The sequence below is a fragment of the Trichoplusia ni genome, chromosome 14 (assembly GCF_003590095.1).
Source record: "Trichoplusia ni isolate ovarian cell line Hi5 chromosome 14, tn1, whole genome shotgun sequence".
NCBI classification, from domain to species: Eukaryota; Metazoa; Arthropoda; class Insecta; order Lepidoptera; family Noctuidae; genus Trichoplusia; species Trichoplusia ni.
This window is the reverse complement of record NC_039491.1, coordinates 8,434,355-8,461,125: the sequence shown is the minus strand read 5'-3', so window position 1 is coordinate 8,461,125 and position 26,771 is coordinate 8,434,355. Positions and strand designations below refer to the sequence as shown.

At 33.6% G+C, this 26,771-nt stretch overlaps 1 protein-coding gene across 10 annotated transcripts in view; it reads right to left on the bottom strand.

The window, feature by feature from the left end:
* Positions 1–26,771, bottom strand: part of LOC113500407 (sorbin and SH3 domain-containing protein 1-like) — a 147,252-nt gene that overhangs the window by 83,991 nt on the left and 36,490 nt on the right. For 3 of the 10 annotated variants that reach the window (XM_026881155.1, XM_026881159.1, XM_026881156.1), the window contains exon 1: positions 17,592–22,380. The exons of 3 other annotated variants lie outside the window; for them this stretch is intronic. In XM_026881155.1, the coding sequence (XP_026736956.1) occupies positions 17,592–21,450 (3,859 nt within the window). In that variant the 5' untranslated portion in view covers positions 21,451–22,380. Of the gene's footprint in view, positions 1–17,316; positions 23,065–26,771 lie in introns of those variants that run through there. 4 more of the 10 variants (XR_003401197.1, XM_026881161.1, XM_026881157.1 and 1 more) reach the window with 4 other exon arrangements.

Genomic DNA, 26,771 nt, shown 5'->3' with positions numbered 1-26,771 from the left:
ATTTGATGTGAATCATTTTTAAGTAACGATTTATTATGGTGTTCTACTTTGGTAAGACTTAAATATCCAGAAACGTTATTTAAACGTCACTTTAAATAGTTACTTATAATATGTTAATCTCTTTGATACTTTGTGCAGCATTCCACAAATAAAGCTTACTCAAAATGACATCAGAAGGCAAATATCCAATGTTATATAACATAATATATTCTACAGTTACATTTTAACTAATGTCAATTCCTATGACCTTGGGTCATTGCCATTTGCCGGCGTGAACTCATTCATAATCATTGAATGTTATAATGTAATTTGCATCCCAATGCGCCTGTCGGCGGGCGAGCGAGCTCTGATTCTATTATACAACTAGGTACCAGATAGTTGTCATTTATGCTTAGACATGGAAAGGACATTACGAGGCATTATACGCGTCGTCCAGATGTGTGCAGTACTTGCCATTAATTCCCAGTTTCTTTTTTTGACTTCAAAGTAGGAAATGTTCATTTTGGGAGGTTGATTCAGAGGATTTGGGCAAAAATTACTAAATAGAAAAATGCCTATTAATACGTCGTTGCAATCAAACCAAATCTACTACTAGTCATATGCACTGATAGATTTGTATCGAAGAAAACCTTGATTATATATGCAATGCTGTATTACAGTTTTAAGCCGTGACGTAGCACTAAGCGGCTTGCACGATCCCCACACTGTATATGCGTATATCCAGGCAGCTATTCTCCACTTGAAAGAAAAAAGGGTGTAATCAGGACCACACCCTTCGTTGTACGAAGCCTAAGTTCCTACAGGCACTGCAGTATAGGTGAAGTTTAACTGTATTTATTTTTGTGCAAAAAATACCTTTTTTGGTGTAAATGTAAATGAGGTTGCAGATTTTATTCGTAACGACGACACGTAAGATTAAAATTCAACAGATTTGCTTAATTACGGAGCAGTTGCATGCAATGTGCAAAAAGTGCGATTAAGCCATAAAATTGTGTGGATTTTTTCGCTTTATAACAATATGTCGTGAAAAATATATTTACAAAGTATCTCTTTTTGCTTCCAAATTGCATTTCGAAATTGCCAACCCACAAGTTAGAGAACGTAGCGATCAAAACGTGCCCATACGTACTTTGTGTAAGAGGTCTTTGTCCTGTCATTTTCAATCGTCATTAAATTAAGCTTTAATACCTTAGAAAAGCGAACGGACTTAGGAAAACGAACCAGTGTCACAGAACCATGATTGATAAACGTTAAAAGGAAATCGTTAAGAAAGTAACATAAAAAACATATCATTAGAATCCCCGGTAGTATTCTATTCCTCATTATAATATCAAAGTTTTTTCCAATACGTAATGATCTTACCCTTTATACCAAGTAACGGGGTTTCTGCGATCGCGACTGAATCTCATACATACAAATTTGAGACGGAACAAATGTCTTTAAGTGATAGAAATAATATAACTGATGGATCAAATAGTTCTTGTTAGGACAACTGTTTATCGGAGATTAAGAAGTAATCCCGAAAAATGAAACTCCATCCATAGTGACTATGTTCCAAAAAATGTACCTATTTATTTCATCAGAACTCAAAATTGAAAAGATTACGTTACAAATACTTTTGTATTGCGACAATATTTCTGTCTTTGACACTAAGCCATTTCGTGCAAAATAATAACCAACCAACAATATTGCGACCATTAATCTGATTGAATGATTCCAATGTAGTGACAGATTGAGTGAACCTCTTTGAATGGTTAAATGATTCAATTTCGCCAATTGACTCTTTATACCTACGAGGAAGAAACAATATAACGAGGCGTGTTTTCATATTGATTGATGACGCGATCCCTCATAAATAACGTATCGAGTACCAAAATAAGCTTTATTACGGTAGTGTTCTGGTTTCGGTTTCCGTTAACTGATTCATTAGTAAGGAAGAACGTGTTTTAGATTAGCTGATCATTTAGTAGTTCGTTTTGCTGGTAATAATACATATTTTCATCATCTTGTAATTGCGGACTTGCATCTTGAAACATGTGTTTATTACATCCAAAAATCGTTCACATTGGTTTAAATATTCTTCATTAGTACGCTCTCAATAGTACTTCTTCTTAGAAAACGTAACTAACGGGAGTTTCAGAATCAGACGCTTGTGGCAATCGTTTTTAAAAAGAAATGATCGACCCTCGAAAATCGGATTTAAAGACACAAAGTAAAAGTATTATCTATCTTCAACAAGATTTTACTTTTCATCGTTCGGAGTACAATCGGAAGCCGTACTTACATAACTTAATAACCTAGTATCTCCCATAAAGCCCTTTCTATACGATAATACGATTTGATTAGCCATTGTGTCGGGCAGTGAAGGACGGACGCGAGTGCGTGCTTGCCCTGTTATTAATTTAACCGCAACTCTAATTAATCTTGTCCGTTGTGGATTCTCTACCGCGCTACGATTCCGAAGTGGCGGCATTTCACCCGAATTCCGTCTGACATGACTTATATTACATAAAGCTGTCTGACAACTAACATTAAATCCTGTTACATTGTTTACTGTCTGCTTGGTTTCCGTATTGAGGCCACTATGGAGGTTCAATTCCCAGAGCTGTAGGATTTATATTATTTCAAGACTGGCAGAGAGCTTGAAGTTTTCACTGCAAATAGAAACGTGGAAATCGTTGATAATTTTGCAATATAAGAGATCAGCTTTGGTTCTGAATTTGTTTACTTATACTAAACATGGAAATCTGGTGAAATTATTTCATCCTTTCCAATACATTTCTGAACTGGCCAATCTAAAGCAAGAATTCCGCTAAAATTTTAATAAAATTTCCACTTTTTTGAATACTGAAATACTAAAGAAGCTGCATGGAACTGATTTCGATAACCCTTACCATAACGTAGCAATAAGTTGGACACCTGGCGCAGGATAATCCAAGCAGTGACCCAATGGGAAGGAGGGTCACGATCCTTAGTTGTGAGGGATCCAATAAGGAGGCAGGATATTATGCGTACCCCGAAACTTTGTAAAGGTTGAAAATTATAATTTGATTATCTGTTAGCTTGTATGTTCGGTTCGCGGAAAAATATCACTGAATATTGAATTTGTATTCAAAGTGAACGTATTTTTAGCTTTATGCTGATGTGATTGGTCTGAGTTAGGTTCGTTTTGAGGTAAAAGTCTTGCGCAGTGTTTTAGCCACGATAATGAAGTTTGTAATGGTAGACGAAGTGGAATTATCCAAAATATCAGGATTTCGGAATTGACTTTATTTTTTGCTGTTCCCATCCTAAATGATTATATTTAAGTATCTGAGCTTATTTTTGTCGCACGAAGTTTAATTTTTTAGAGAAAGGTGTCGATTTTCAGGCTCAGGTGGCGTAGGAATTTAAATCTGACTAAACTGTTCCAAAAACCTACATTTCCTTACCTACATTATATATTTTTTGCGGAACCCTCAATGTCGCAAGTCCGACACACTCTTGATCGGATTTTTAATAAAAATTACTCTTATTTAGGTATCTCCAATACAAGAACACTTTCAACTATCAGAACGATTGGCACTATAAATATCCGAATCGATCAAAGCAACACGCAAATTTAAGAGCGCTGCATAAACAGATGCCAACCTGCGCTTGCACATAGGTCAGGTCAGTAAGTCGATCGCCGCGCTATATTAAGAACATTACACATGCAGTTCCTTTGCTCTGTTTATATCGTTATTTTGATACTATTTTTGAATCATTTGCTTGTTTGCAGTGAGTAGTTAGTATTTTTTTTTAACTATGGTTATTGGAACAGTAATCAATTGAGTAGCTTGTAAGGAAGAGTCATCTTTCGGACTTTTGAAATTATGTGAGGAACGAAATGCTTTTTGTAGATTTTTTTTTTTTGTAAATCATACTTTTAGTATTTGAGACTCGCAGTTTTATCACGATTTAAATAAATATACATTGTTTTTATCCGTCTTAATGACTTTTAAACGGCCTGGTTTTTATGTAAAAATCTACAAAAACAACTTTTTGAATTTTGTAAAATATGTTTTCATATGTATCTTCTCTGAAAACATATTTATTCGTCCTATGAATTGTACGAAATCTACTCAACAATAATTAAATTTTAATTTTGAAACAAAACAATATACATCAAGTAAAATATTATATTTTTAAAACAAAACAAGTTCACAACAAAAACATATCATAATAAACACGAGAAGAAAAGAAAATTTCATTTACGAACTTGACACGCTGTCGTGGCACAGTGTGTGCACGGGCCATAACTTACCTGAGCCTACAGTGATATATTCCTCTCCCGTTCTGACAACTATTGCGACGTTGATAGCACAACATTACAGACAAACTATATGACTGTAATGTCGTATAAAGTGGAGAGCGAATGCTCCTGATCGTATTATAATGAACATGTTTCATTAATGAAATGTGAATTACGACAATTTTGGATAAAGTGCTTGGAGATATAGGAATTGGATTTCGTCAAATGCTGTTGGCTGCTCTTGGGATGTGACCTTTAATTTGTCAGGTATTTTTAGGGCGAGTGTTTTGTAAGGACACTTTTGTTATAAATATGAAAGTAACTCTGCCTGTCTGTTAATGCTATTCCAAACAAAATTATATTAAGAAAATTCGCATGAAAGTTGCTTGCATGCCAAAAAATCAATTAATTAATCTGAGTAAAAGACGATAACAAATCACCAATTTAAAATGTGATATGAAATTTTATTGCAAAATCGAAATAGTTTATATATTACCTAAGCTTACTATTCATGGTAAATTAACACATCCTTTTTACCTGTCAATACAGATTTATGTCAAGACAGCTACGCCAATTGAGATGTCACTTCGATCAAGTAACACTATAAATATTATTAAATGCTAAACTAATTGCATCACGTACACAAATTAAATTTCCTATCGATTATTATGAAAGTGGATAATTCACATATTCAAGGCGCCTTCCACTATCTTGTAAAGTACGGTTGATGCTGGTGTGGAAGCGAGATGAAGCTCTACGGAGAAAGCAACACACATGTTGCTTTCTCCTTCACACATGTACCTATACATGTCTTTCTTTTAGAGTCGCAGTGGCCCCCTGGAGATTCGAGAACTTTCTAAATGCAGAAAGTTTATGTTATACCGCCTTTGAACGAACGTGCTGCATCCTAACAAAGTGCTCTTGATATCGATCAATGTTTTACAAATTTAAATATTTAAGTATAATTTTATTACGATAAATTCCTAAACGAAGAGTAAGCTACACTATTTTGGCGTCAAAGAGAATAAATAATTAAATGTCTTTTATTTTTTTTGGCCCCGAAGACGAAGGCAGATATTAACATTATGATTATCATATTTTTTTGAAAACCACCGTTATATTATAATTATCTTTCCATGTACTATGGCTACTTTTTCGAAGCAGAGAAAATAGTTCAAAACATAAGTATAAATGTATTATGATAGCAATGCAGATTATTCCATAGCGATCGCAAAATAATCGCTAATTTCCTAATTGCAATCCAATTTGTTAACAAATGATATAATCCCGTTGCACAATTGTCTATTTTATTAATCACGCGGGCTGGCGGGATTTGTACCAAAAATTTTGATAGCTATTAAATTAATTCGACGATTTGTGCGATACAATTTGGAATCATGATGGAGATTAATGATTGTTTGTATTCGGACAGACAGGTATTTTAACCATAATTCGTAAGATATTAGTTGGACTTTGTTTACAAATTGTATTGCACGTCAATAACATGTTCTAGTTAATTAATAACACATAATATATACTGGATTTAGGCTAAGTGAGGGAATTCCTGCTCTTTTGGTATTATTATTACTTCTTTCAAGAACGATTCAACGACTTTCTAGTTTCTTAAATTATGTTAATACTTTTCTGTCTCTATTTCCCAAAATTATTTAAATACTATTTTGCCTTTACGTCCTCCAGTTCGATTCGTTCGCCCACCGACACTTTATCTAATGATTAAGGACTCCGGTTGGGTCCAAAACTAGTCGAACAATCCCGATAAATACTCGTGAGTAAACCATTCCATATTTTAAGCGTATGAATAACAGTAATAGTATGAATTAACTTTACTTACTACTGCGTATGCCTAAATATTATTTTTATTATATAAGTCGGAGTGAATACTTGATATTTAGCAGAGCTATTTATAAAGAGAGAACCCTGTAGCTGAGAAATAGTGTTCTAAAGTTTTAATATAAAACCGATTTGATAACAATCCTTAAGCTAATCCAAAACATTGAAGTATAAATACAAACTCAGATAGAATGTACGTAACTATACGAGTTGCAAGTTAGTTCACAAAATAACTTAGTTTCCTGAAGTGCAACCTTTGTTTAAACTATGTATAAGCTAAGTTATATTGCTTGTTGTTCAGCGAACTATTTTTACAGGATGTTGTGAACGATTCTATGGTTTGTAGAGCTGATATAGTTGAATTTTCGCGATTTATTATAACAGGCACTTTATTTTTATAATTTTCAAATTCCAGGAAAAAACTTTCATCCTTCTAATTTCTAAAATTTTTCAGCTTTCTGATAAATATGTTAACTTTATAACTCCATTGATGAATTTGCTGTAGCACTTAAGACCAGACACCCGAATAATCTCTACAAAATCTCCTGTTTGTTCAGATCACCAATCTCTGCAGGTATCACCTTCACATTTGAAAGTGCCGGTAAAAAAAAGAAATTAAACTGACTGAATTGAAAAAAATACATTAACAATGAGTACTTTTATTCAATTATGTAATAGTTTGAATTTTATTTTCATTTTCATCTCTACACCTCTTTTATTCGCACAATCGGAGTAGTTTTGGTATCAAATAACCTTTGTGACCTCTCTTCTTACACAAAGGTGTCCTTTACAAAAGACTTATTAAGATACCTGTTATCGCATTACATAAATCCTTCTATACTCTTGATAACTCTACATTTAAGCGTACCAATGTGAAGATCATTTTGATTATCTAGAGAACTATTTGAGAGATAATCTGACAGCTAGGACTGGGCTTAGTCAAATTTATTTGTCACAGTTATACATAGTTTCATTATTTGAGCTTTAGTTTCGTTCAACTGAAGTCACTTGCTTTTAAGGAGTATGGCACAGTTTTTTCTATACAGCCAGAGTATTTAAAAAGCGCTAAATGGTGTTCAAATTAGGGTACTCTCTTCGAATATGTTGAATCAACAAGTACAAATTAGAAATGTAAATTGTAGTAAATGGAAAGCTGTTTACTAAAAGAATTTTGATACTTTTGAACCATCAAGGTCCGCCTTTACCATCATGTTTTATGATTTTTGATCATTTTGAATATCAACATATTTTATAATAAAATAAAAAGATGGATGTTTTAGTTACGATTGTTGTCTACTAGTGGTTTGTAGCAATTATTGTTTTATTTAAGATAGGGATTTTTAAGACGGTTCTTAGACACAACACACGACATCTAAGTTTAGCCACTTTGTGTGTCTATCTGTAGCACCTAAGTTCTAAAAGAGCGAATGCGATTTTAATGCGGTTGTTTTGTAACGGTTTCTTTTTTATTTTTCATTAAGGGAGAAAACAAACATCAGACAAATTCATACAAGTATTGCATATGGCTATATTTTAGCTTTGAACTACCTACATTAATGCATTCACTATTTGCGTCATTGTATTTCGGTTGCACTGAATTTCATAATCGTGTTTATCGTGCAGCACTGATTGTGTATCATTTAGTTTTATCTTCATTTTGATAACATAATTTTGTAGCACTTCTATTGATAATTTAAATTACGATTTAGATCATACTATTAGTTTTTAGTGTCCCTAATGTACTTCAATTATAGGTCAAATTTCTTAATTTGTTTTGTATTCAGTGCAAAGCCTGTTTACTGAGTTTTAACATTTTTTTTAAAGTCTGAATTCCTTGATTCTATTTCTACTCACTTGTAGAAGTACGTAATAAGTTGCCTTAGTAATCAAAAAATGAAAATTCGAAACGTCAGTGTTAACCACTTGACCAAAAGAACACTGATTTTGTAACATTTTGTCCATTTCAATTATAAAGTTGCTACGATATAGTTAATATAGGTATACTATATGACTTTTAGTCCTTGCTAATTCTGAAAGGCCCTGAAGCTAAGTATTATAGGAGAATATAGAATACTAGCTGTTGCCCGCGACTTCGTCCCCGTGGGTAGAAGATATAAGTTATGATTTATACCTGCCCTGCTTTTTTCACATTTTCCATTGTATCTTAGCTCCTATTAGTCGCAGCGTGATGGTTTGTAGCCTAAAGCCTTCCTCGATGAATAGTCTATTCAACACAAAAAGATTTTTTCAATTTGGACCAGTAGTTCCTGAGATTAGCGCGTTCAAACAAACAAATTCTTCAGCTTTATATATTAGTATAGAAGTATAGATTAACTTAATTAAAATATGGAATTTTCCTAATCTTACCTCTAACTACGGGTAGGTTTTCTCATACAAACCTAACATATCTACTTACGACTCGTTTAAAGTCACGAACTTGAATCGTGAGTGAATAAGCCATATTGGTTTTATATTCTACATAATAATTAAGCAATTACAACGAGTTATTATTTCATGAATATGTAACCAAATGTTGGATCTAAAATATGAATGTTTGTGTGATTGTTCGAGTAGAAGTTGTAAAGCTAAGATAGCGAACGTCATATAAGTAGGTAGTTAGTTCTCAGTTCTCATCAAGCTATTGTTTTCTATGAGGAGCTGATTAGGGTAAATACTGTGTTACAGTTTCTTGTTTATTTGTATGGAGTTGCATGTTCAAGGGTAAATGTTGGATATGATTGGAGTGTATCGCTTATGAATTGTGAATAGTTGGCACCTATAGCATTCTAAATAGAGCTACTACGTAGAGTAGTGGAAATGGAGTTCAAGAGTAGATTTTTTGGTTTTAAATTTCTACTTCTATTATAAATAAACTTTACTTAAATGTATATAATTAGATACATTTTTGCTAAATAATAATAAATAATAATATTTATTTCAGACTTATTTCATAATAGTCCATAGTTATGTATAACATAAATTCTAAACAGAAAACTACTCTAGAATTAATTAAATATTATTTTGCACCTCTTTCCAAAAATGCACTCAATTAATAATGACGATATTATCCTATTTTATTCACAAAATACTTGACATATCGAAACAAAAATAAACCTTACTAAATTTATTACGATCCTTTTTCCATGTTTTGTTTTACTAAGTTGTAAAAGCAACACGCCGATGTTTATTATTACTTTTACGACAAAAACCTGTGACTGCAGCTGACTAAATAAGTCACATCAATCACTCAAAGAAACAATTTATTTATTACGACTACTGTTTTGAAAGTAAATGTGGGGCTAAGACAATGCTAAGCTATTAGGGGATATCGTAATATATAGTTTTGCACCAAGAAACTAAAACAAGGGGCCACTTAAAATAAGTTTAAGATAATTTACCGGTGACAATTATTATCTACTATGATTAAGTAAAACTAAAATGCTTTACAGTCAAACAATTATTTTACTAATTCAAATTAACGATAACATAACAGATTTTATTTAACAATCAAACGCAAGTTGTAGTGATCGACCTTTTAATAAATCACTGTCATGAATTTCCAATAAATGTAGAGACATCTAGCGGAGATATATGAAACTTATCGGCATAGTCTTAGTAACACAACATAGATGGCGCTTTTGTAGTAAATCCGTAATCATAGTTAATACCTACTGGAATTTATTATTCAACTTTTGAATAATGAAGTAATCACCTTAGACTTGGGTTAAAAAAGCTATTTTTTTTTAAATTTAAGATATTTGTGTTATCAGTTTCTCATAAATATCTAGGTATAAGTTGTATAATGGGAGTTATGTTGTCCATAACATAGTGTGAAAATATACGAGGCTTGCAATAAAGTTTTGCAAATTAAGGTTATTTAACAAAGTTTTAAATGAAAAAGTTTCAAACGGACGTAAAGTGGGAAACAAGCAACACCAGCATGACGTGACATTCATGAAAAAATTATTAGGCGAAACCGTTTCAGCAAAAATGTAGGCAGGTATTCAGTTAGCAACAAAATTTTAAATATAGCTTTAGTATGTGCCAAGAATCTGTTTAGCTCACAGTTATTGTATAATATTATATACTGTAAAGTGGTATTTTGTCATCTGTATTTTGGAACAAACTATATTTGCAAAATAATTTCAAATGATTTTGTGGACTTGGATAATGAAAAAGTTTCCATTGATGATGTTGTACCAACACAACGAACACCGCGAGATGATTTTGAAGCTTTTGAAACTGACTATCTAAAATTCTTCATAAACGAAGTATTTTATTTTTAAACAGCCTGGCATGGGTACATATGAGATGGCTCTACTTTAATTGATCGGTCTTACTCAGAAAGTGGATAATCGGGGGATTCCCGCTAATAATCACAGAATCACGTTTTAAAGCTATCATTGGAATGAATATTTTTCCGCAATTAGGCCTTAGCGCAGACTTTGGCATCGACGGATGATAAATATGGCTTTGCATAAATATATTATACTTGTAACAAAGATACATTTCTCCAAGCGAAAACACTGATCAACGTGCTCAAATGTATTGAAGTGACAACTCAACATTAAGACGGTTGTTATAGGCATGTCATATTACAGAAAAATTAAACCCAGAAAAATAATCATGCTCATCAGACAAACATTTATTCTGGGTAGGAATCGAACGCACAGCCTGCGCTTTAGCAGTCAAGGCTAGTAACCACTAGACCAACAAGCCAGTCAAAAACATTTAAACTTCTCTATTCAAAACTTCGCTAATGCGAAAAATAATCATGTAGGCTTTCAGATACAACAACAGATTTCTTAAAAATTATAACATACATACCCGCGGAGATGACAGGCGTGACTATACATAATACATATGTATATACGTATGTAACACGATATAAGGCTGAAGAATAAGTTCGCGGCTCTTTTGGTAAGGAAATTGTTTTCGAGATTAAAAATTGTAATATGCTAATGGTTGTGTCAAGCTGATCCATTTTGACGCTACGGCGGCGAAATGTGTGAGTAATATGAAACAAAGATTATTTGGTAATATTAAATGAACTCTATTTAGTATTATTTAGGCTGTTTATTGATTGGCTTCTAGTGAGATTGGACTCTTATTTTTTAGTGTTAAAGAAGATTACTTGAGTACCTGAATCTACTTCTACGAGGGTGGTTATTGCTAGTATTTGACCCAATCTAGCTCGGTTGACAGAAGTGCCATTTAAATACTGAAATCTGATTGAATCTGCTGTAGAAACGCGACGCCTCTCTACACTTCGGAAACTAAAACAGGTCTGTCATGAAAAACAGTTGAAGGCTTTCAGTGAAAATTAAAAATGTTTATACTTACTTAAATCTAAAATATAAAACTCTTGTGTCATGGTGCACGAAATTGAACTCCTCCGAAACTGGTCGACCGCTTCTCATGAAATTTTCTGTGCATTTTATGTACCTAGGTTATTTAGCTCGAACTAATTTGTATGGCAAAGCTGACTATTTATATTGTTCTTTGAGGACTAAAGAAAATTAAGTCAAACCTTATCATCGAAAAGTATTAGAATATGAAGAATTTAATAAAGAGCTGACCGCCGAATTAAATTTGAGAATCGTTTCTTGATATAGTGTAATATATCACTTAGATAACAAAACAGTAGGGTGATTTTAATTTAATTAAAGATAATGCTACTGATACCGTCTTCAACTTATCTGTCATTGCATTAAAATGTAAATTTGACATAATTTATTTATCGAGCATTAATAACAATTTCCGCAACCTGACTTAGATAAATTTATCGCAATATTCATATATATATCACAATGGTAAATAGATATATAATGTGCATGTATATTTTGACATAACTAGAGCACATGTGAATTATGTATGTCAAATGTTATCTCAATAATTAATTTAGATTTTAGATAAATGTTTACAACACTGGGTATGTTCTTATTGAAATCGATCCATTTTGGTCAACTTTGTATTATTAAAGTATTATCTAATGTTCATCTATTTCTAACCCTTATTTTGCTTACCGTGTGCATATATGTATGTACATACCGAGATTTTTATAATTAAATGTTTCTTGACGATACTTCCAAAACCAATACCTACGACGAAAAAAAAAACAAATATTTGCCACTTACATACAGTGTTGACCGTTGTTGACGCATAACTAAAAAACCTCACTCAATTTGATAGTGACATCAATCAACATTTGACCTTTTAGCGTCAACACAAATCAAAAGTCAATGTCAATGAAATAACTTATACTAAACGCGTCGCGCATGTGTGCGTGCGTCGACCCCCTTGTGACGTCACTTCCGCAGTCAAATCGGTTCCGGCGCGCCTGCGGGCGCTTTGACATTCTCTCTTTGTTAGAAACTGACACGTAAAATTATCTCCTGAATAGCTCGTGTGATTATCCAGGTGGAAAATGTACTCCGACTTCTAGACGAAACTGTTTTGAACAGTTTTTAGTAAGCTGATATGTTGGTCTAGCGGTTAGTGGCCCTGAATGTATTACGAGAGGTTGTGAGTTCGATTCCCACCCAAAACAAATGTTTGAGTGATGAGCATGATTATTTGGTCAGTCATCATCATCATCATCATCTCAGCCTATCGCCGTCCACTGCTGAACGTAGGCCTCCCCCAAAGAGCGCCAACCATCCCAGTGGTCCAGTGATTTGGTCAGTGTCTGAGTGTAATTTATCCATCATAAATAAATGTGTTTAGAAATGTACAAAGATGTTTTGCAGCTTTTGCGAGTAGTACGCTAATTTTATAGAGACGGAAGTTTACTAGTGAGTTTATTTGTTTGGCACTCCATTAATCGGAACTAGCTCAACCAATTTTGATGATATTTGGGAAGAATTAAACGGCGATGATTTAACTCGATTGGGACTTCATTTGCTGGCATTACCTACTTAAAGTAAGTATGGAACAGTTTGAGACAATTCTACATTAGATATTTGCTGCTTTAATTTAATTTTAATGCTGGCGACATTTGCAGCATTTACCAAACTAACGCAACTGAAGAACGATGCCATTAACTACGAAAATACATTAAAGGTGCCATCAATATAAATAATATTTATCGACATACAAAGACGAAGAACCTCTAACTTTAAAGTCCCACGAAAATGGAAATATTTTGATAGAAAATTCTTTTGTCACCAATATTGTATAATTTATCACGTTGCGAGTTCGAAACTCATTGAATATGTAATGTTCTGATCATGGACTTGTATTATATCATCACACTTTTATTTCCCATCGGAGGAAACTGTTGTTTACCTAATAGCCTAATTTTAATAAATTGTATTAAACTCATATGATACTAATTAACAGCGACCTGCCTTCGTAGACGAGAGACAATTCAATATCCTGTGCGTAACGGTATCTCGCTTTCATAAGATTGGCTTGCGGTCACCACTGCAAACTCAAAGTTCACGACGCTCAAAATTCTTTCAAAGAGTCTTGCAATCTAGAGCAATCAAGTGTAACTCATTCACAAATCCTCAAAAAAGCATTGAGCCAATTAACTAAAGCATTAGTTACGTAGCAACTATTTAGCAATCTGTAAATACCAAAATTTTGGCTTGTGTTTCTGCTGAGCTTTCAATAGTATCTGATTTGAACATCGCGCTTGCCAATATCAAAACTCGAAACAATCTGACACTTCTATACTCAGTACAATGCTCTTCGACGCTAAATGTTTAGAGAGTAGCATCGCCATCAGTAAACTTCTAGTCTACGTCATGTATCAATACAGACATTTGGTAAGTATGAGTAAAACTGTTATTGTTGGAAGCTGTTTAAGCTCGCTTATCTAATAGCCGTGTGTGACGTAAGCGCAATGCCTCGGACGTCATCTATAACGAAATTGTAGGCGGCGTTTGTTTGTTTTCAGATATTTTCGGAAGCATTGGAAAGTTGAATGAGTTTACATCAACTTTTTCTTTACTAAAACATGGATTACGTGATAAAATTTGTTTTGATGATTTTTTTTTGAGTAAAGCTTGAGGATGTAAAACGTTTTGGGTATAAACTAATAAATGCTAGCTTTTGTTGTAGGATTAAAACGAAACAATTGTAGGAATCATGCCTGTTTTATGCATTACGTTTGGTCATGTTTAATTTTGTTTCTTTGTTCCTTTAGGATCAAAACATTTGTATTAATTTTCTTTATTTAATTTAATACTACTATTATATAGTCAGATCATCAACATTAAGTATGATGCATTTGTTATATTATGTGTTGCATTAATGATGATCAGACGAAATTACCCGATAGCAATTCATAATAAACAATGAGCTCTCAATTACAACGGTTTAACCTAATAATTTATAACTCAGCCGTCATTATGATTCACGAAACTCAAGCTAGACTGCATCTAGATTCTTCCGCTTAGGTCATTTCTAGGTTAAACGAAACGTATTTGATGAAATAACAAAAATAACGAGTAGGTAGATTTTGATGATTGGTGAATGTTTAAATGTAATAAATTTCTCAGCCAGCTGTTGAAAAACGTAAATATATTTGATATGTTTGACGTCTAAACGGATGCAAAACTGTATGCGATTCGGTCACGCGCGAATTCCACTGCAACTTCTCCTACAAAAAGACTATCGTTTATTTCCGTCGCCCTCATATTCGTAAGTCCAGCTAAAGTGTCGTATCGAATCCAGAGCGTCTGAAGTTTTATTTCAGCGAAACATTAAACAATACATAAGTATTGTGACGAAAGTTATTTTAGGTCAATCGCTGTGTTACTCAAAGAAAATTCCTCCTACGCTATTCCGATTTCGAAACGAATCGATTACGACTAATCGAGTGATTGCCAAACATGCTCTGGAATGTAACACATCTTTCTCGAGATATTATAATGTAAAGTCAACATGAGGGTAACTTCATTATGTATTGGATTAATGTACTTCGGTGCGATGTTAATTGAAATGCCGTCGTTATTGCCCCCTCACTACCGCAGCGTCCTGATTGGACAATTTAATTGACGGTGATTGATAATTTAGATAGAGATTATTGCAGACCCCTGACCGATGGCGATGATTCATTAGTTATTTATACATCGGTTGTAATTTCACACCGTTGACAAGCGCAAAAAGGTAAAAACACATTTTATTTCATGTTTTTGTTATTCAACAAAGAAGTGTTGGTACAAAAGTGCGTGATTGCACCGCATTTATAAATAAATGACTGGTGTGATTTACGTATTACCTTCAACAGTTTAAACGATACTAACGGATTCAATTAACTTGATAAGTTTCTTGGCTTTTACGGAGATGTTTAAGACGTAATAGGAATACGTAAGCATAATGAAAATCAATTCTAGCGTATACGAGTAGGCAAATGAAATATCTTCAATTAGTTTCTGTAAATCGTTAAGCCGACAAAACTCAATAATATTGTTAACTCCCGACGTACGTTTTTGTTTTGCATTAAAGGTGAATTTTGTGCAAGACAATAGTGTTCTTGGACATATTTGAAAACAATCTGTAAAGGCGTTTTACCGTTATGTGTCGGGGTTTTTTTAAGAATATGAATAATTTTCCCTGCTTTTTCCACATTTTCCATTGTATCTTCGCTCCTATTAGTCGCAGTGATGGTATATAGCCTAAAACCTTCCTCGATGAATCGTTTATGAACGCATAAAGATTTTTTTAATTTGAACCAGTAGGTAGTTCCTGAGATTAGCGCTTTCAAACAAACAAACTCTTCAGCTTTATATGTTAGTAAGTAAGTATAGATATAGATTCGGCGTGTACGAAATAACGAGGTTTGCATTGCGAGTTTGAGTCACCAAAGGCCATTTGCACAGATTTAGACGATCCAAATATTTTCACGGACGACGCTCTTGCCACACTCGGCAGGCAAATTATTCCTGTCTGATATAGAGGAATTTTGTACAAGAAACAAATATTGTGTATCTACATATTAATATTGACTTTATATTTTTTAGTATAATAGGGTGGAGGACTAGGTAGTAGGTATAATATAAAAATACTTAGTCAGGAATTTAGGCCGTACCTGAATTAATAAAAAAAAATATGACACGTATTATTGTCTTTCTTTGAACATCAAAAATTCATCCCTAATTAAATCAGCAAAATATATTAATCTGAATATTGTGGTTGTGTGTTTTAAGTCATATTAAAATAAATATTGCATGTGTGTCAAATGCTTCTGCATAGGAATTTATTTATTTGTGCTGAATGTCAATTTGCAGTTATCTCAGAAATGTTTAATTTGTTTTTTTTTGTAATTATGTTTACCACAAAGGTTATTTTGTTCGTATTTTGTATATATAAGTCGGGTAATTTAGGACGTATTATTTTGTAATTAATCTACCATAAAAACGGCAATTCAAAAATTATATTCGCGTTATGCATGAGCCTTAAAAAACAAATCAATACGTAATCAGATAAAAACAACAGGATCATTTGCAATCAGTAACGTTATCGTTAAAATGAGCTCGTCCGATATATTTGTTCTCAATCTAATTAACAATTATATGTTTGTGTGCATTCGCGATAAGACTTATCAGTTGACCGCGGAGCAACAAACATCTGCCGATCACCTGTTCGCCTTTTGTTCTAAAACCGTGAAATTGTATTATTCATGTAGACGGGCTGACAACTATACTGACATTGTAACATACAAACATACTGCACAACATATATATAGCCAAATGTTTAAACAATAACGAGAACCGTATCTTTCGGTCTGTCTACGTCAGCCATCTATTTACTAGAAGTTAGACCAAGGCATATGCCTATAATCATAAAACGAAAATGCTGGCGTAATTTGAAACAGATCCAAATAGAAATTTAATGATGCATCCGGCATCGTTTCACTCTTAATTTTCACCGAACAGGATTTAGGATTGCTTGCAAATAAATAAGGCGAATTTGATTTAGGTATAGTTTATTTTAATGACAAACAATTTTAAATGTGCGATTGACCAAAAATATAGATTGCAGTGGAATAATGGAAATAAATTTAAAGAAGTATTTTAAATTAAACGCATTTGTATACAATACGCATATCAAGTTCATAAAATGACTGGCTCATCAAACGTTTCCATTTCGTAAATGTATCGTATTGTAATGTCACTTGATTTACAGTAGAGGTCATTATATTTGGCGTGTACAGAATAATCACAAATCACGTTATAACTCACCTTGTTATATAACATGTTGCTGAAGTGTCCTGTTTAACTACGAGTTATGATAAGATTAGAACTAAAATAAATACATTTTTACAATTCATGCAATACACAACAACTACACACTAAGCATTCATATTATTTAGAGCGTCAGTCACAAAAGGAATGTCGAGTTAGTTGTCATTTGTTTCTAAGCAGTCGCAGAATGTATTTGCCGACTGCTATCACAATGATTATCACTGCACACATGACCACAAGATGCGGGGATGCTCGTCCGGGCTTGGACTCACCCGAGCTGCTCGTAGCCTGCTCACTATCTTTAGCCGTAAATCGAACGAACTCTTGCAAATGATTCGGCAATTTTTTAACGTCTTTCTCTTGTCCACACTCAATCACTTTAATTTTATGTTCGATCACTTTGGGTTCTTTATACACGTTTTTGTTAGAGTCCTGTTCGTCTTCAGTTTCGGGATCTTTAATACCTAATTTGTCCCACCGTTCCCGTGCCTTTGATATAAACTCCTTTTCAATTCTATTATTAACTTTAGAATCAAGAACATCAAGCGCTGGCATGCTTTTCGATATGGTTAAATTATTTGCTGTAGCCGGAGAGTTTGTGATTTTAATCACTTTATGTTGCTTTCTCTCCTCACGTTGCGCCATTTGAGTAACATATTCAGAATACATTTTCTCTCGAAGTAATTCTTCTTGACTGCTGCTGAATACAGAGGACATCTTTGATTTTTTATGGTCAGAACCTTGTGAGTTCATAGTCACATCTTTTTTCCGTGAAATGAAATAATTGTTGGAGTCTTTCACTCGTTCTTCAATTACCTCTTTTTCTGAGATTAAAGGAGCTTTTGGTCCTTGCCTATGCATTTCAGGCATACTGCTCTTCAGAGCTTCAAGACGCTGTATTTCAGCTTCTACTTCCTTCTCTTTTTTGCGAATGTATTCCATTTGCTGTTCGCACAGATCTTTGGGCAGTGAAGGTCTTCTCGGACATTTGTAGTCGTTCATTTCATCTCTAGTGTCAGTAAAGTATCGGTGCATGTTCTGTATTGAAGAAATATCACTCTCTATTTCCTTATTAAGGTTTCCAGTTGAATAGTGAAAGTATTTCTTCTCACTTTTCATAGAACGCATAGAATTATCGGTAAAATCGGAACTTTCATCACTTTCGTAGAATGAAGATGAATATTTTTTTGGCCTTGGTGGAGGAATAGGTTTAAATGAAAAGTCTCGACTCGGAAACCTTTCGCTATTTGGTTTAGAAAACGTGGTTGTTGTGTGTTTTCTGTGTATTTCACTTGAGCTACTATTCAGGCGATCATTCAGGGAATTAATATTATTTGTTAGAGCTGGATCACGAATCAAAGCTAGCAAACGGCTTCCCGTCTGTGATTTAAAAGGTACTACAATAGGCTGTTCGTTCTCATTTTCTGCGCTGTCCTTTCCATTTTTATAATGCTCGTTGTATCCTCGTCGATCTACAAATTTCTTGTGCATATCAACAAGGTGAGTGGCATCATCTTTGGTAATAACAGTGTTCGTTTTTTCCATCAACATTTTTTGAGAAGGTGACAGACAAACGTACACTGGTTCTGATTGAGTCGGAATACCAGTCCAGTGGTCATCATCCTGAGATGTCTTTTTTAAAGATGAATTCCTCGGCTGTATTGGTGGTGGTTTTGGGTCCTTCGGTTTCGTCGGTATTGCAATGGTTTCAATTGAGGACAAGTCAGGTAAACGATAATGCGGCATGTTCTCCTTTTCTGATTTGTTTTCTACTATTTTACTTTGAGTTTCTCCGTACAGTGCAATATTTTGCAAACGTTCTGATACAGATGCCAGCTCTTCCAGAATATTATTTCCATATGGTAAAGACGCTATGTTTCTAACACATATGTCTCTCAATTTAAGAGGTTCCTTACTGTCATCAGATATGGTGTTACTTTTTGTTGTAGTTCCTGTAACACATTCAAACACATCTTTGACATGGCTGGTAGTTGAAGAAATCTGATCGCTATTTATCTTATTTCCATTAATTTCATCATGCGTAATGTTAGCTATGTCATTAAGGGACGAGTAATTAGGGTTATATTTGGCTGTGCACTGGGAAGAATCCACACTACTAGAAGAGTCTTGGCGAGTAATCGGTTCTTTTAAATTTTCATTATTGTCCTCAGATTCCGAAGCCACTTCTTTGATTAAATTATTTATTGCGTCATTAAATTCACATTTTATTACTTTTGATTGTAAATCGAATTTATTTTGAGATTGCTGCAGTTTCTTGTCCTCTTTTACAATTTTTTCATCAATTTCTTTAACGTACAAATTGGTTTTAATATTATCCGTCGATAGGACCACTATTTCATGGGAATTTTGATTGGAATCGTTTTCTAAATTTACATTTAAATCCGGTGATTTTTCATATTGGACAGGTATAATTCGCTCATTGTTTTCCTTTAAATTAGAAAATGATTTATTGATATTTTTAGAATCCTCTTCCAACACAATTTTTACTACGTGCTCATTGTTACTAGTTTTAACAACATGCTGTTTATTTTCTTGGATTTTGTCAGGTTTTACTTCTGCTACTTTATTTTTGTTATTTTCGACTAGATTATGATGTATAGGTCTGTCACCTTCAAGACTAACTTTTATAATATGCTCCGAGCTAATATTTTCAGTTTTCGATTGTTTTTCGCTTTTCTCAAAGTCTTTTCGGTCCGAAATATTTTTAGGTATTTCATTACTTTGTTCAGATTGTTCATTTTTAATTTCACCATTTTGCTTATCGTCTGCGTCTGTATTACTTGATATAAATGTTTTCTTTAAGAAATTTTCAGTATCAGTAACTTCAATGGTCGGTGTTATCATACGCACTGTTACGTCGGTGTCGACTCCATCATCTTCATCTTCAATTTCATGCAAAGAACTAGTGCTACTTGAGGTATCTGTTAGGTAGACAACCTCAGCACCAGTCATTTTCTCCATAGTTTGCATTGTCCAGTCACCCCTAGCCTCAGTTACTTCGGGAGCTTTTATCTTTGCTCCGACAAGGACACATTCTTGAGGCACTAACTTTCCGAAAGTTTTCTTATGAACAACACTTGAAGTCATCATCTTTTTTTGTTTTGATAATTTATTTTTGTTGTCTTCAAATACATCGTCTTCTAGATCTTCTACATCGCTTCTTTTGTCACTTAAGTAAGACTGACGTCGAGAAGTCATAGATGATCCACTACTACCTTCTTCGTCAATCACATCTAACATCCTTGGAGGGCCAAGGCGTTGCATGAAAAAGTCATCTGCTAATGCTTTTTTACGCAGTCGATGTTTGATTTCTTGATTTATAATCTGTTCAATTTCTGTTTTAATTTCCACAGAGTTTAAACTATCTGGTTGTGTTGCTAGATTAAGAGTATTTAAATAATTTCTGAGAGATTTTTCTTCATCAGGTGTTAAGCACTTGGTTTGATCGATTTGAGCCACAGTAAGCGGAATCGAAGTAATAGATAAAGTTCCTGTGGCTGCTTCTTGAGATTGATTTTTGTTTTCATTTAAATCTGTAGTATTTTCCCATTCAATATCCGAATCAACGTGAGTAACAACCACATTTTGACTATCTATCAAGGCCAACGCATTTTCATCACTAGGTTGAGCATTAATTATTTCTTCAGTAATTTCAATTATTTTTGTAGCTTCGTCATCGTCCAAACTTTTACTTTTTAATTTGTTACTCAATTTAGCTTTATTTTGAAGTGAATTTTCAGGAGATTCTACAACGTAAGCGGTGTCTATGATTTCAAGGTCTTTCGTTCCCTCCACTTGAGAAGTTGTTATTTCGTCTGTAATGACTCGATTACTATTATTGTTTAAATCACCGTTTAAACTAACTACATCACGGGAAGAGCTACCTGTGTTCAGAGTTTCTAAAACTGTTTGCGAAATTTCACTTTTAATTATTTCAGTTCCAACCACTTCACTTTCGGCAATTACCTCCACATTGTCATTTTGACTTTGACATGATTCACTGTTGTCTATTGTTTTCACATCACTATTATTTTTATTTGTATCAGGTTTATTGTTTTTATTTTTACGTTTGTTTTTATTATTTTTACGGCGCTTCGGTCTTTCAGGCATGTTGAAAAATTCGTTACACTGTTATCACTAAAACAACAACTATTATCACAAACACACACGGTCCATTCACAGACGACTTCACACGTCTCACGACAGCGGTGTCTATTGCGTAGGAGTGACGATTTAGTCGAGGTTCCTCTAAACGTATTTTAGGGATTTCGCGTCGTTCGTTAGTGAATCGAACAAGGGCCCGGTGTACAACAACGTGAGATTCGGGTTCGAGGTTAGCGAATGTGATTTTCTTTTAGGCGAGCGGTCGCCGGCCGCGGCAGTCATGCACTCGCGCGGCGATTTACTGATAATTATAAATGGGTTGAAGTGCGAGAGCGCGGGCCGTGGACTTTATTTTTACGCGGAGACGTGTACGCGAGTGGTGCGCGCGCGACGCCGCACTACGAAGGGAGCCGGCTCGCCGCCGCGCGCTACCAACACTGCCCGCCTGTATTATCATCGAGCGCACTTTACATCCAATATTGCTAATTAATATTGCACACACGCACCTTAACCATTTTAGGGAGGAATAACGGGGAAGGAGCTCGATAACACAATGGCTTCTAATACTTATTAGGATTTGAATAGGACGCAAACCAAATTCTAAGTTCAATTCACTAAACAATGAAACTCTTAGGTAAGTTGAAATTAGTTGTTTGTGATGATTCAGTGAATAAATATAGTATGTTGTTCGTAAGTATAATAGTGCGTTGTAATTAAAATTGTGTTCGTAAGACAAAGAAATAATTACTTGAGTGCATCGTGCATTGTGTTTTCTACAAATATACAAAGACATTTAAATATACATATATACAAAGCCATTTTACAGATCGAACGTAGGTACTAAAATGTTGGGATAAAACATGTTCATGTAAAGGAAATTACGGCCTTCAGCTTTATAACGTTTTGTGTATTGTAAGCGATGCCTGAATAATTTGTAATACGATTTTCAATGATAAACATCAAAGGGTATGGATACTTGATAATTCGTATCAACGTTATCTGAATCACCTTGAGATAGTAATAAAATTGTTACAATAAAAAATTCATTTTATTTTGCAAGATTTTAAAGTGCTTGTTGGGTTATGTAAACTTTTATGTAACCCAGTTTCTCACATTTTTAAAGGCCTCTTGTATCATATTAAATATCACTTGCACTTAAAATTCAGACGATAATTTACTTGGTCGGAATTTGAACACTTAACCTAAAACTTTACAAAAAATAGCTTTTGTATCTAAAACTAAAATTATAATCTAAAGTTTCGTGACAAAAAATATTCAATAATTACGTTAATCGTACACCTACATACTATTTTAACCAGCCAGCATTATTAATCAGATATTCATTAGATACAAAACATTACACCTCAATGGAGACATACAAAGAAAATGAAGTTAAACGCAGTCCAAACCAGAACCGTTAGTCACTACAACAAATCGCTTCACAGATTTATGTTATTAACCTAATTACGGGTGATTGTTGACATTGATTCGATTCAATGGCTTGCGACGGGTTTACAGAGCAGTAAAAAGTTAAGGAAGATAGAACCTAAGTTCATTCGAGCGAGGATACTAGACGCGCATAAAATAAAGTATAATATTTTATTAACTGTTAAAACAAATAAATTACATCGAATTTAAAAAAAATGAACAAACTTGATGTCATTTTGATTAGGATTAAATGGAAGCTATTTCATGTTAAAAGAAAAAAGAACAATAAAATCGGTTCATAAGGTCCGAAGTAAAGAGGTTGCAAACACAAAGAAATACAGACTAATTGAGAACCTCCTTTTTGAAAACGGTTGAAAACTGTAGCAGTTGTGGAAGCGAGACAGCACAATACACGGTGTCTCGCTCTCGAGTCCCGTCGCGTCTCTCTTCTACAACTGTCATAATATAGCTTCAATGTAAGACTGAAGTTTTTTGAATAATAATATAGGTATTTATATAAAATAGTTTATGTTCCTAGGTGATGGATCCAACATCCATTTTTTTAAATTATTAAAGTACCTCTATATCGATTTTGTCCAAATAGATAGCCATACAGATAAACAGTTATTTTTACATATGCAAGCATAGACCACTTTCTTAAAGTGTCATTACGTAGTCGCGCATAAATAGCTGCGGAAAAAAAAACATTCCTATAAAAATCTGTGTACGTAACAATCTAGGCAAAACGGGATATGACGCGTTGTGTAATAGACTGGGTTGAGTGCTAGCCTAGATGTGGACTAGTGTGCCTAGAATGTAGACTTGCGGGTCATGTGGACTGATTGACCACTTCCACTGGTGCAGTTTAAGCCAATCAGTATGTTGGCGTTCTTTACTGAGCAATTTGCATGCATTTTTTGTTCCTCTATTTATAGAACTTATATTCTGCTATTGGTAATACATGGAAGGCTGTTTTTGACTTTTGAAAAAAGAGGAAACTGTTTGTATTTTTAATACAATTATGTCCTAATTTATAGTAGTTTTATTTATATTTGTTAAAAATTGCATGTGTCACATTATTTTTGACACCTGTACGCTGTTATCTATTTCTTGTCTAGGTCTGCTGGAAAATAAATCTTGAAAAAATAAGCAGTGCCTTTATACAAAAACTTATTCAAAATTTTGCGTTACTTAAAAGTAAATATTTGTGTACAAAAATCAATAAATGAATGATGCATTATTTTAATTATTGTTTTTGTTTTTTAGTACCTCATATGTAGATCCTTAAAAATAGAATAAATTCTTTAAAATAAATAAATATATGGTTATATAAATTTCAATTAAAACACTACATTTAGAAATCCACATTAACTTTCAAGATATAATTATTATATTACGTACCACTAAGCACTCCCTTTAAACATAAATTGAATCTTCCAATCAATAAATTAGATGATTCAACGTATGAAGAGATACAGCCTAAGTAATTTTCCAAAAATAGAGTCAAACTGTGCCAATGAGCCAGAGTCTTTCGTTACCGAATCGCCTAACACCAGTGGTGAGGTAACTCGCTATAATAGTTTTTAATAATACATAGTTAGCATCTATTTTGTACCTATGACAGCCTAGTATATATCTACATGATGACATAAGTATCTAATATATTTACGTAAAGCATTTAAAATGTAGGAGATGTCGTAAACACCACTGTATATATGTTTGGAATAATGGTTTTGTATTGAATTTTATTTGCTTGTCTTTTTGTATTTACGTGATGACATAAACCGCTGTTATCTAGAATATCCTGACTAGGTGCAGTCCAAAATATGGAAATCAGTACTCATTTCTATAAATGTAAAGTTGATAACTTAAAATATGGATGAAAGTTTCAATGGAAGATTATTCCTGATTATGACGTTTATTTTATATTTTTTGCTATAAGTCTATTTATAAATATCACTTTTATATCATACTAGCTTTAATAATAACAATTAATACCCAATCATAATCAAATTCTGTGAAGCAATTTACCCGTAAAAGTGTAGCAAACAAATATATTATGTAATTGAATAATATTAGTATGGATAGTTGCTTATAAGAGAGACACAAACAGAAATAATACTATGTAGGTATAGTTAGGTAAAGAACGTTAAGAAAATTATCTCCTAACCTTGACTATTATTCAATCACGTGGAGATGAATGATTTTCTTGCTAATTATAATTATAGTCTCGTTAATGGCAGGAACTCATACCGTTTATCTTTTGTTATTCGCTCTGCAGTCGACATGACGCGACATTTTGATGCCGTTGTATCTATTTTAGATAAGACATTGATCCTAAACGTTTAAAAATATACGATTTAAATACTTCCTACATAGAGTATAAAATGTATGTATGTATGGATGTACGGATGTTTAGATGTTTGTTCCTCTTTCACGCAAAAATCACTGAACGCATTCAGACGAAACTTGGTGCACAGATAGTTTATAACCATTCTTGACACAAAAGATAGATAGTTTTTTTTCCCGATGCTCCCGGCTCAAAAACAGCCGCTTAATGACAGGAAACTATTATAATTCGCGATACAAAAAAAAATCCAGTTGAACAAATGTATAACAAAACTCATAAAAGTTAAAACCATTGACACAAATAGGTCAAAACATCCACTCTTGTATTATACGTGTTTAAATCGGGATTTGTGTCTCATTCAAAATACTCGGGTATTTACAGAGCCACGCTCAAGAATTTAAATCTAGATCAAGTGACGTGGTCGAGTTTGACCTTTTTAAAACCAATCAATCAATTGAAACCATCGCAATTGAGAAACGCCTCTTAAAATGTATATTTATAATTTTTAATCCAAGGTTAAAATTATTAAAAAAAAGAATTAGATTATTTTATCTGATAAACAAATGCAAATCAAACTTTTCGTCTACTAAAAAATCTCTGAAGCCAAACTCACTGAAACTTTGAAATTATCAACATTTAAAATTCTTGAATAGACAACGTGGGTTTTAAATGCGTTTTGCATTGGCAACAGCGATGCACTCGACCTTCCAAGATCCAGAAATAACGTGTATCCCCCACGCCCCGCTTTCACCACAATAAAACGATTCGATATTTTGTTTGTCGGCGCCGAATAACAAACGTTCGGGATCAGCGCATGACATAACCGCCGGATAGATCCAGAACCGGGCTAGTATGCCAAAACACCGGCCCGCTACTCCGGCGCCGCTTTTTTGGCACGAACTCAAAGGGTTATAAGGTGAATGTGTCGACTGAAGTAACCAATGTTTTATTGTTACGGTTTATAAATAAGTTTAGACTCGATTCGACAAGGCGAACGTTTCTAATTAGGCCGCTGTTTCTGATTGTAAGATTGTACTCCAGCTGTTTATGATATGTTTTGGAAAACTTGTTAAATGAGAATGTGTTGTTTTTTATGCTTGCGTTTTGTATCATCGTTTAAATCGTAATAATATCAACTGGTTAAAAACATACAAAAATTGTTGCATTATTGGTGAATACTGTGATTTTTTTGTTCGGTGTTTGAAAGCAAATGGATAACATCCAATAGGACTTAAGTCTAGATTCTGTTGTCCAATCCATTGTTGTGTCATTTAGCAAAAACACTGTATCGAAAAATACAATTGTGGGTGAATTCACACTTTCTAACGCAAAGATAAAACGGGCTGTGATAAGTATTTATCAAATTCATTGTTTTTCGAAACCGTCCAAAATATACATCATAAGTGTATATTCACGTCTATATTTAACTTTAATTTAATTTAGTATATTTGACTATTCCAAAGACCATTTCAAAACCTATTTCTCATACCTTAAACTCAAATAATCCAAAAACAATATTTCAGAGCAAACTCATTCGTTTACCGTAACA